Consider the following 11,841-nt stretch of genomic DNA (forward strand, 5'->3'; position numbering starts at 1 on the left):
CTCGTTTTAGAAAGCCGATATAAACTGCGGTCTATAGTCTAATATAATAGTGTCTAGTAGTCCGTAAATTCGGTAGATATAATAGATATATAGTTGGGCCGCCTCTTTAGTATCGATATTCTTATAATAGGGGATTAAAAAAGGGCGTTTGCCAAAACGGTTAACCAAGATTATAACCATATCGTACCTATTACGGTCTACTAGTAGTTCGTAAAAGTCTATAGAGATATACTGCTAGGGGCGCTCTAGTATTAGGAGTGGCTTTAATAGTCCTAGGGTCTTATCTTATAGAATTGTAGACCTATAGCAGTCATTGTAGTTCCTTATATAACGGTTAATATCCGTAACCATTCCGGGCCAGTAGTAACGGTCACCAATAATCTTGCAGGTCTTATTTTTTCTAGGGTAGGCCGTAGAGACCTAGGTATATACTTTGGTAATAAGCCGGGTTTATAAGTTCTTTTCTTCTACTACTACTAGCCGTTCCCGGTGCTTAAGTAGTCCATTTTTAAGGGACTATGGGCTGGTAATATCCTTTACCTTTTTGCAGTACTCCTGTAGAGAAGGGTCCGTACGGTTTACTTACAGTAGTTTATTAATAAGGTCGAATTCCATAGGGTTAATGGGATATATCTCGGCGCTTAAAGATTTAGTACTTAGTTCTTCCCGTATCCGAGGGTTAAGGTGCTCTAGTTATAGTAGCGTCTAGGTCTATAATAAGACCTTTACGGCTATCTAGTTATCTAGGTCCTATTCGCGCCTTATAAGAGCGTCCGCACGGTTAGTAGCGCCTGGCCTGTATATAATTAGGAAGTTAAACTAAAATAGGACATCCGCCTAGCGCGCCTACTGGGCCGTAAGGGCTTTTATTATTATAAAATATTCTAAGGCCTTATAATTTAAAACTACTTAGATAGGTTCGGGGGTCCCTTTTAGCTATACTCGCCAGTGCTAAAAGCTATAGATAATAGCCAACATTTCTTTATTATAAATTGGGTAGTTTAGCTCAGTATCTACTATAGTCTTTAAGTAGTAAGTAATAGGGTGCTATTCCCCGTCCGTCTGCTTCTGGGAATAAACGCTAGTAATAACACTATCTAAGGCATCCGTTTCTAGCATTAAGGGCCATTCTAGGTTAAAGTGGGCGAGTAAAGGAGCGGAGACCAGCCGTTTCTTTAGTTTATTAAAAGCCTACCTATATACAGTGTCGAAGTAAAAGGGCTAGTCCTTTATTATAAGGCGGTTAAGGGGCTAAGTAATCCTGCTATAGTTCTTAATAAAGCGTTAGTAGAAGTTATAGAAGCCTAGGAATAACTATATCCCTTTTACGGTCTATAGTGGTTCCCATTAATTAATTACGGCCGTTTTTTCCGGGTCTGCCTTAATTCCGTCCGTACTAATAATAAACCCTAAGTACTTTATTCGCTTTATATTAAACTTTAACTTCTTAATATTAGCCTAGAGGCTAGCATTATAGAGCCGTTATAGGACCTTATAGACGTACTCCTTATATTCTAACTCGTTTTTGGAGTAAATTATAATATTATCTAGGTAGGCTGTATAGAAGTCGTTAAGGTAGTTAAAGAGTATATCGTTTATATATCGTTAGTACGTAGTAGGTCCGTTAGTCAGTTTAAAGGGGAGTACTTTATATTTATACAATCCGTATTAAGTCTAAAATATAGTAAGGTCTACAGATCTGGGGTCTATCCTAATTCGGTAAAAGGCCTAGCGGATATTAAGCTTTATAAATACCTTAGCTCTATTTATTCGGGCCAGCGTCTTATCTAGTAAGGGCAGCGGATAACGGTCTTTGCGGGTTATATTGTTAAGCTTATGGTAGTTAATACAGAAACGAAGTCCTCTATTTAGCTTTTTTATAAAGAAAATAGGGGAGGTAAATAGGGCCTAACTAGGCTTAATAAACCCCTTTACTAGGTTGCCCACAATATACTACTTAGTGGCCTATAATTCGGCAATAGATTGTTTATAAAGGGGGGTATAGCTAAGGACGTTTTCTTTATCTAGTTTAATCTCGATCTTATAGTTGTACGGTTAGTAGGGTAGGAGCATATTGAATGCTGCCTTAGAGAATACGTCCTTAAACTCTTAGTACTGATAGGGTAGTTTCCGTTCTACTAGCTCCTCATCTATAAGCTTATCCTCCTCTTAGGCCAGGGTCTCTTTTTCTTTAATTATTTAATCGATTTTATATAAGCTAGTTGTAAAAGTAACGGTATTTGGCTAAACTAAGTTTTAGTAGAATCCTACAGCGCTAATGTAGCAGATATTAACTGGTGGGAGGTCCGTAGGTTTCTTTATAAATATTTATTAGGCCGTATTTTGCGGTATAGGGTTTATAGTCTTCCTTAGCTCGCGTTCTATTTTCCGTAAATTATCCTTCTGGTCTATTAGTTTAGTATACCGTCCAATATTCCTAGCCTTCTATTGTGGCTATATAGGGCCTAGGTTCTCTACCGGGGACTTAGGTAGGTTATTGTTGACTTCCTAAGTCTGTGGTGCGGGTGGCGTGATATAGGTAGCCTAGGGGCGGCGTAGTATACGGATCCGTTGTGGGTTAAGCTGTACATCCTTTTTAAAGGCCTGGTCTCTACGTATAGCATTGGCCTGGTGGATAGTATTAATCTAGGGTCGTACCAGGTTTTCTATTATAATGCTGATTTCTTTTATAAAAGAAGGGGTTAGGGGTAGGGTTTTAGGCCAGATAAGCCGTCTACTTTATACGTTAAGCTATAAGCCTAAATAGGCTAGCCATTTCCTTCCTAAGATTATATTATAGCTTCTAAGGTCCGTAATTAGGAAGGGGACGTTATACTACCTTCGCCCATTAACGCGGAGGTATATTCGCAAAATACTCGTAATAGGTTGCCCTACCCGTCTATTATACCCGCGAATGGGAATTAGTTTAGGCAGGTCTTCTATAGGTGCATTAAGAAAGTCAGCCAGCTTTACGGCACACTAGGTATTAATTAGGGTAAAGGTATTTACTCTAGAGTTAGCTAAGGCAGAGGTTAAAACTTAATATCTATTACGGAATAAAGTATAAGGGATAGTGTAGCTTTTTTTACTAATAAGCCAACCCAGATTAACATGTGATATATTAATCCCTTTTAACCCTAGAGAGAAGTCTTTCTCTAGGGTTCCTCTTTTTCCGACTCCGTACTATCCTCCTGGATTAACAAAACCTCGTCCGCTTTTGCCTTTATTAGGTAGTTCCTTATAGGGTAGCCCTTTTAACCGCATAAGAAGCAAGCTCCTTAATCGCTAAGGGCCTATATATAGGGGTCGCTATATATAGGCTGGGTGTACACTGGACCTATAGCAGGGGTAGCTACGCGGCTAGCTGCTGGGTTAACTGTAGGCTAAGCGGCCGGTACTATAGGGGTTGCCGATTGTGCTAGGGCACTATAGGCCATTCTCGCAGTACTTATAGCCTGGTTTGCGAGGTTTCTAGTTTTTAGCTAATTAGCGCGTGCCTTAATTTAACGGAGGCCTTGGTTAATAGCTAGGTAATAATCCGTAAGTTCTTTTAACGTCTATACTATAGTATAAGCTGGTAATACGGCCCGCTATAGGTCTAGGGTAAGCTTATTAAAGAGGTCTAGTAGTAGGTCTTCCTAGGGGATCTAGGCCTGTCCGGCTAGGTGTAAAAAGCGGGTCTAGAAGGCTAAAAAGGTCTCCGCTGTTTTTATATTTAGACTTTTATAGCTAAGGTAGGCGTTCTATACCCTAAAAGGGTCCTTATAAATAGAAGATAGGTAGTTAATTATTTCTTCCTCTAAGACGAAAGGGTCTACTAAGTTTGCAGTATATCGCGGGCGTAAATACGTCTAGGCGTCTCCGCCAGTACAGCTAAAGACGTAGGCCATCTTAGCTCGGGGGGTAGGAAAGTAGTTAGCATTAACTTTAAGCTTGTCCCGTAATTAAAGCTTCCAGTTATTAAATATCAGGTCTGTTCTATCCGTAAGTAGTAGGGGATCCACAACCTTTACTAACCGCTTTGGTGCTATATAGGTCGCGGTAGATCTACTAAGGCGCTAGAATAGGGCCTAAAGGACTATAGCAAGTCTTTAGTTGTCTAATAATGACTTATTATTAGATATAGGGGTATCTCTAGCTTTAAGCAGCTCTCGCAGTTATTTAATTTCGGTATTAGCTGCCGCAAGCTCCGCCTAGGGGGTTAAAACATTAATTGTTTCTTTATCTAAGGTGTTTAAGGGTCCTACAGCTACTTTACCTACTACTGTGTTTCGTGGTATGGTGGTAGGGGTGTTAGGTAATTCCGGGTAATTTCTTTAGGGGTTTTAGTCTGTGCGTATCTTATAGGTCCTTTCCTTAGGGTTCTATTCTTTTCCTTAGGGTCTTGTTCTGTGTTCTTGTCCTGTTTATAGTCTTATAGATATATTTAAGTTCCTTCTTAGGAAGAGAGAGTAGAATGAGCTTTAGATAATATTAGCGACTTAGTTAATTAAGACATTAGCACGGCAAAAGGGTCGCGTAAGCCTATACGATTAGATTGTCTATAAACGAGAATCTAAAGCTAAAGAAAAGGGAAGGAAAGGATAAGTAGCAACGTGAGGAGTTATATACGATCCCTAGTTACGTGAGAGTTACGTAAGCCCTACGTCTACTATAACGTCTACTATAGCTGCCGCTTTCTGCCAGTGCTGTAACATTAGGCATATTCTAAACCTTACTATTAAGGCCCTAATATATAGCAAAGGCGTTAGTAAGCTTAAACGCTTATTAATTAGTGCAAGTAATAAGGCCAAATTTAACCTTATACGGCAGAGAGGCGCCGTTAGTAAGGTTTATAATATTGTTAAATATATTATACGATCTATAGCTTATTATAAGGACTTTACTAAGAATTAAACCTAAGCCTATATAGAGGACGAGCTCTTTAATTAAGCTAAACTTATACTTATTAAAGACGGAGGCGTTTAATGGAACTTTACCTACTATATGCTTTACCGGGCGCTACTTCTTAAGAAAGGAATTAATAAATATTTACTTTTTTAGAGGAAGCCCGCTAACGATAGCTATAACCTTATATAGGACTTTCTTACTATAGAGGATTAGGCGGAAGTTAAGCAGCTTATTAAGATCTTAAAGCCCTTTATATTAGCTACTAAACGTATAAAAGGTAACGCTAATAACTCTAGGCTTAAGGGCTCCTATAGAGCTCTATAGGAGTTAATTATAAATATAGAACTTCTTTACTAGGTCCTTATATGAACTTAGCAGAGCCTTAAGAATAAAAACAATTCCTTTATTAAATCTGGCGTTAATATAGCTCTATAGAAGCTTAATAAGTATTTTAATAAGATAAAGCTTAAGAGCCTATACTACTTTATTATAGTTATCCTCTATCCCTTTCTTAAACGCGCCTACTTTTATAACAAATAGAAACAATAGCTATAGTAGTAGAAGTATGCTAAGCGGTGTATGGAAATAGTATTTAATAACTATATTAATAAGCAAGTTAATAAGGAAGATAAGGAGATAGTTAAGTTATAATATAGGAAGGTTCCTTGCATACCTAGCGACGATTTAGGTAATAAATATTTATAGTCTTTACTAGTTAATAAGGACCTTACTTCCTTATGTTTATAAAAGTAAATTAAGCTTACTACTAAGCTTAATCGCTACTATAACGCAGGCCTTAAACTTATTAAGATCCGTAATAAAAACGGTAGTAAGGTAAACAACGTCCTTCTAGATCCTCTTAATTAGTGGCTTATAACTAGTCAAGTACTCTATTTAATTCTTACTAAGATCGCCCTAAATCTATTTTCTATACTAGTAATAAGCTCTACTTATAAACGAGCTTTTAGTTAAGCTAAGAAGGTTATTACTAATAAATATAATAAGCTTATAGCTAATATAATTAAAGCAGATTAATATTAGAAGTAGTAGCTTCTTAAAGGCCTTCTACTAAGTAGCTTAATTAACTGCGTTAGCTCTAACGGCGCTTTAGCTATACCTTAGCTAATAAATTTAAATACTAACCTAACTGGCTATAAGTTAAATATAGTAGTAGAAACACCAGCTAAGACAGGTAGGTTTACTAAAGCCCGTTTCTTAATAGAGCCTAACTTTAAAATAGAGCCCGCTTAACCACCTAACCTAAATCCTTACCTTTAACGTCACTACCAATGCAAATACCTACTTTAAAGCCTACGCGGCGTACTAATCGAATCCGACGATATTTAGATACTATTTAAGGTCAATTTAGGTAGATCTAAGATTGGATAATATCAATATTTGTATATATAGAAGTGCTGCCAAAATTCTAAAGTTTGACTCTATGACTCTATTAGATCTATATAAATTACCTAATTAGGATAAGCGCGCTGTCAGCTCTGCAGTTAGCGTATACACCTTTCCAGCAAGCGTCCAGCGAGCGACTTAATTGGCCACAGTCAGTCAGCGGAAGGCGTCATCGCTCGCTGAACGCTGCCTGTTGGCCACACTGGTGACTGCATACGTCGCATCGCGCCATTGGCCATGCATAAGCTTCTTGCTACCTACAGAGTATCCCTCATGAATACCAGGATAACCTTGGGATCTACTAGTAGCGGTAATAGAATGATGTATCCGAAAAATATATATACGTAGTGGAGAGGATTGATAGAGGACGGACTGCGCTGTATTACCAGGATATCTTCGTATTGGGGTTTTGTGAAAATAACGCCATCACTATATAGACACATCGGTCAACAGCTATTACTCTGTGTGCTGTCAAAATGTCGTTGTGATATATGACATATTCACGACGTCAATATTTGTTGGCCGACAATCCTAAAGATGCTAAGGGATACGAGGAATGTAAGTACCTTTCATCCCTAGGTCGGATTAGCTGGCTAAGACGATGGAAGGCGTTTATATACTCCATCTTGCTAGCATTATGTGTATTGTGTAAGATATATTTCGGTATGCGACCTATACTTACACGTATGCCCTGATTTAAGCAATCCTCATTTTGATTGGTTCGGGAATTACAATAATTTTCGAGGTGAAACACAGTATACGCACATTACGTGTTGACAAATAACATTATTCCTCCATCTGACGAGATGCCGGAGATTGGAAGACCTTGCAAGTAACGAGAGTGATCCAGAGTTATTCACTCACCTCATTTTCCAACCATTGTTTCCTATTCAGTTATTATTTATCAGGCATCTCGACGAGCTGACCGCATCCCGAGCAAGGAGAGTGTCAGCATTTCTTTCTCGGGTACGGAGTACCTGACATGTGCATCGTTAACACTAAGGTCCAGATCTTGCCATTTGGGGAGGGTTTCCTCTTCTAGGCGATGCCACATCGTGGGTGGAGGGAGTCAAAGCGACAGGGTCGTCTTCTATCATAAAACATGCAGGCCGCATGATATCTAAGCCGTAATAGGAGTAGTAGAGATACAGCAGATGAATTTTCTAGACAGAACAAGAATGATAGTGCTGTCAGTTTTAGATGCCTACTGAAGCTATGACTTTCTTAACACTCACCTCAAGAAAACTTTTGCATAGCTCTACTACGAGGCCCTCCATACCAAGAATGGTAGTGCAAGCCTTTTTTGTGGTCAGCTTATCGATAAATGTGTGGATTGAGAGAAAGGACACACTCCTACTTCATCAGAGCAGCGAAAGATAGATACTAGACGGGATGGGAAGACGATGAGTCATGTAGAATGAGGGATGGTATAGGTTTTCTGGCCACTTGAAGGAACTAGGTTGGCTACTATATGATTCCGGCCGAAGTCCGCAAGATCGAATCATCTCGTCATAATTGGCAGCTCTTGATGGACGCCCTGCATCCTTTTTGTTTTCTAGCAGATGGCTAGAACGCCCCTCTAGTCTAGCGTTTGTGAAGTATGTCCTGAGAAATTCCGGCCCCTTCAGGTAGAGGCCACACCCAGTTCCTTCTTCGCTACCCATTGCTTCTCCTTATTTATCTTTTCCAGGATCTTATCTGCACCTTTCTCAACTAGCACTTTTGCAATATCTCTTCCCATAGCTTCTGCATCCGCAACTGAGGTGACCTTTCTAATCATCTCTGTCTCGACGGACTCTGTTCCATCAACACTGACGACGATAGTTCGGAGTACCAGCTCTTCACTGTCCAGTATTTCGTCATCTCGCTCCTCCTCAATGGCTTTCCCATCTTTTCCATACTCCTTAGCAGGCTCCACCCCAGCTGCCACCCCTCTCTTCCCACCCCTCCACTCTGTTTCAACCCCAATCGGGACGCTACAGCCACCCTCCAGACTTCGGAGCAATGCTCTTTCGGCTGAACATGCCCTTGTAGTCCGCTCAGAACCTATTTTAGCCAGCATCTCTTTCACCACAGTATCGTTCTCTCGCACTTCAATCGCAAGAGCACCTTGGCCGACCGCATACAGCATACCACCGCTATCTTTGCTCAAATATTGCGTTATTCTGTCTTCCATCCCTAATCTCTTCAACCCCGCTGCCGCTAATATGATTGCCGCGAACAGTGAGTCTTCCGCATCAAGTTTTGCTAACCGGGTTCCAACATTGCCACGCACGTCGGCAAATTTTAGGGTTGGATGGAGACGGCGCAGCTGGGCAGCGCGGCGGACTGAGGATGTGCCGATTGTGGAGCCCTCTGGGAGAGACGCGAGGTTTTTACAGATGGAGGAAAGCTTGGGTGAGACGACCAGGACGTCGCGCGGGTCTTCGCGAGGGCAGATGCAACCGATGGATAGAGATGGAGGGAGCTGAGTTGGCATGTCTATGGATACATCTATTAGCTTTACTTGCTTAGTTTTAACGGTAGCTCTTGTTCGTGGCGCAACTAGGGCCGGCTATAAGTGGCTCGGAGGACTCAATTGAGTGTAACATCAGAATTATAGTGACGATAATTTATGATAGGGTGGGATATCACTCGCCTTTCAAGCAATGTACAATCATATCCAGCTCCCCTTTGAGTAGCATCTCCTCCAATTCCCCGGTCCACAGACTCTTCGCATTCTCGCCCATCGAGAGCTGTTGCAGCGGTGTCACCTTGTCCCTGTCGCCCTGTGCCAAAATTGCGTGGATGGCATATTTCCGGTCTGGGTAGGTATCTTTGAGAGTTTTCTCGACAAGTCGCGCCTGAATTTGGGCGAGGGTTGAACGGCGCGTGCCGATCTTTATTGGCGGGAAGTTGGTAGACGCGGAAGCGGAAGTTTGGGGGACGGAGACGGAAGGCGTTTCTAAGGTAGAAGCTGTGGCCGAAGCCATTGTTGTGATGTGCGTGAAGGGGAGGTGAGGAAAGGTAAGGAGCGAAAATTCCGGAGGTGGTGAGCTTTTCTGAAAGGAAGTATGTTGCGGGGGTGGGGTCTAAAATTAAGACGTCAGATTCATGCACGGGCTAATGCTCGTCGAGATTTATCGACCGCTGATTGGAGAGCCAAGCTCATCCGGGTCCACCAACACGATAGAGGCTCGAGGCTGAAAAATCCCGACACAGTTTGCTTTAAACTTCTTGAGAGCCCTTCAACCAGAAAGAGTTCACTTAAGCGTATTCTGGCAGAGATGTGCCAGATGTGAAGTCTAAGCAATGGCCGGCTCTAGATCGGCTAGTGGACCCAGAAAACCTCTTACAAATCTCAGCATACCCAGTATAGAGCCCAAGGCTGAGAAGTCAAAGGTTTCTTCCTGGCGTCGAATCCTCAACCGCAGGTCCAAGTCCAATGATTTAATCCTTGATCAGCCCGAGCCGTTGCGTAACGTAAACCCCCTATCTTTCCGCGTTGCGCGGAAGGCTTTTTTCGATCGATCGGGTGAAGAGAGTGAAGAAAGCCGTAGGCTAAAAGAGCGCAAAGCTACGTTACCAGATATGCCTTCTCCCCATCCAGAACCTTCCTACTGCCCTACCCACTGTAAGTTCAAATGTGTACTTCGGATAAGGTGGGACGCCTTTTTGAGTTGATTTCTGACCAAAACTTGGAAGGTTCCTGTGAGATCTACGAACACCGAACCCCAGTCGCTGGAAGTCATTCGTGAAGGGCTTGCAGCGGACTGTGGCTGGAAAACTGGTCATCATGTTTTTGCCGAGGGCGTGCAAGCGCCGTTTGCTGTCTTAAACTTTCTCGGGATGGGATCCCTGGGTGCGGTGGAAGAAGTAACCTCACGATCTTCACCTGAAAAGGGCACTCAGACCCTGGCCCGGAAAAGAGTTCTTCTCCCATATCATGGTCGACGCCAGCGGCTCCAGATCATAAAAGAGGAAGCAAAGATTTTAGAAGACCTTGCGCACCAGCACATTATTCAGATGATAGCGTCATATGAGGATACGCCTCAGCCGGGGAAATTCTTCTACTCACTTTTAATGTCTCCCGTTGGAGATAACGATCTTAAGACCTTCCTAGATGTCGTTGGTGATCAAGATCGCGCACCTCAAGAGAAGTCGTGGCTTCGTCAATGGTTTTCGTGTCTCACAGCTGCTCTAGCCTATTTACATGGAGAAGGCGTCCGGCATCAAGATATCAAGCCCTCAAACATTATACATCGCGATTCACATATCTTTTTCACAGATTTCAGTTCATCATCTCGCTTTGAAGTGGGTCAGACTACCTCAACAGAGAACCCAGCTCGCACTTCTGCCATGTACGGCGCGCCTGAGGCGATAGATGTCCTCCAGGACGACGGCAAATTGAAAAAGCATGGCAGGGCAGCAGATATTTTCTCTCTGGGTGCCGTATTCTCAGAAATGCTATCCGTTATTGATGGGCGGGCGGTTAATAAATATCATGAATTTCTTTCTCAATCGCATGCCTTGACGGGGGGTCAAGGTGCCGAAGCCGCAAGAGGCCTTCTGTATGGGCGATCTGTCGATAAAGTTACCCAGTGGTTCAGTACAAGTGGCCAGAGAAACATCCGCGGAATGTTTACCGATTGCATCGCACCAATGTTGTGTTTAGATCGGGAGGACAGACCAGAAGCGATACTTTTGCTAGACCTTCTGGCTAAGCGGCCGTTTACTTCTCCATGTCACTGCCAGTTTCTATGCTCGTCACGTACGGCTCAAGCTTTAGAGCTAGCAAAAGAGGATCGAGGTCTTTTAGGGCTTGAAGCAAGATCCGGCACACACTCGAAAAACAAAATATTAGTCAATGATTTGGTAGCGTCGATCAAAATCGGGGCTCTTATCACCCTGTTTTTTTTCACCCTGTCAATGATCTTGTTGGATTGGAGTGGAGTGGATTTGGGGGTCAAATCCACTCCATACGCCAAAAAGCTGGTGGAGCTCCAGGACTCCAATGCAAACATATACTATAAATAGTAAGTCTTGGCATTAGGTGGGTGTTTAGGTAAGAAAGGAAGATTCGATTAAGCTTATTAAATAGAGCCTAAGTTGCTTAGTCTAATATAAAATCTCCCTTCCCTTTTACCCCAATTGCCTTAATATTATTAATATCCTCAAAGGAAGCGTGGGCGTCGTCGTCGCTATCATTCCCATTATCCGAATTTAGCTTAATTAGCTCACTTAGCTCCGCTGGAGTGTCCTCCGCTGCCGCCGTTGCCTTTGTAGCATCCTCTATAGCCTTCTTATACACAGCAACTCGTGCCTTTAAGGCCTCCTTTAGTGATATTAATGGTGGTAAGCTAACGCAGTAGATCTTTCAGTTAACACGATAGGAAGCTCCTGCGACTTCTTTAATTTCTTATAAAGGTAATAGTAGTAGTATGTCGTTGAGCCGTCGCTTTTCTTTCGCTGTAGATCCTCACCCTAAAGCTATATTGGTGACGTACGTTTCTTTATTAAGGCGACACCTCCTTTGCACCGTTGGTGTTTGGATTAATCGATTTAGGG

The 11,841-nt window shown here is 42.2% G+C and overlaps 2 protein-coding genes across 2 annotated transcripts; one reads left to right on the forward strand and one right to left on the reverse strand.

Annotated features, from left to right (window-relative positions):
• Positions 1 to 7,918: 7,918 nt before the first annotated feature.
• On the reverse strand, positions 7,919 to 9,266 carry K441DRAFT_687985 (porphobilinogen deaminase; the record flags this gene model as incomplete). Its single annotated transcript, XM_067652142.1, has 2 exons — positions 7,919 to 8,775; positions 8,933 to 9,266. 2 exons carry the CDS (start codon positions 9,264 to 9,266, stop codon positions 7,919 to 7,921), a joined length of 1,191 nt encoding a protein of 396 aa, XP_067502765.1.
• A 547-nt stretch (positions 9,267 to 9,813) lies between these two features.
• K441DRAFT_150647 (kinase-like protein) lies at positions 9,814 to 11,406 on the forward strand. Its single transcript, XM_067640188.1, has 2 exons — positions 9,814 to 9,907; positions 9,979 to 11,406. Exon 2 carries the CDS (start codon positions 10,123 to 10,125, stop codon positions 11,308 to 11,310), a length of 1,188 nt encoding a protein of 395 aa, XP_067502766.1. The 5' UTR covers positions 9,814 to 9,907; positions 9,979 to 10,122; the 3' UTR covers positions 11,311 to 11,406.
• The last annotated feature ends 435 nt before the right edge of the window (positions 11,407 to 11,841 follow it).

The sequence above is a fragment of the Cenococcum geophilum genome (genome assembly GCF_001692895.1).
Source record: "Cenococcum geophilum 1.58 unplaced genomic scaffold K441scaffold_28, whole genome shotgun sequence".
Lineage (NCBI taxonomy): Eukaryota > Fungi > Ascomycota > Dothideomycetes > Gloniales > Gloniaceae > Cenococcum > Cenococcum geophilum.

What these genes read in the sequence shown, in the direction of transcription:
- K441DRAFT_150647 (XM_067640188.1), top strand. Translation starts at nt 10,123, where the DNA reads ATGGGATCCCTGGGTGCGGTGGAAGAAGTAACCTCACGATCTTCACCT.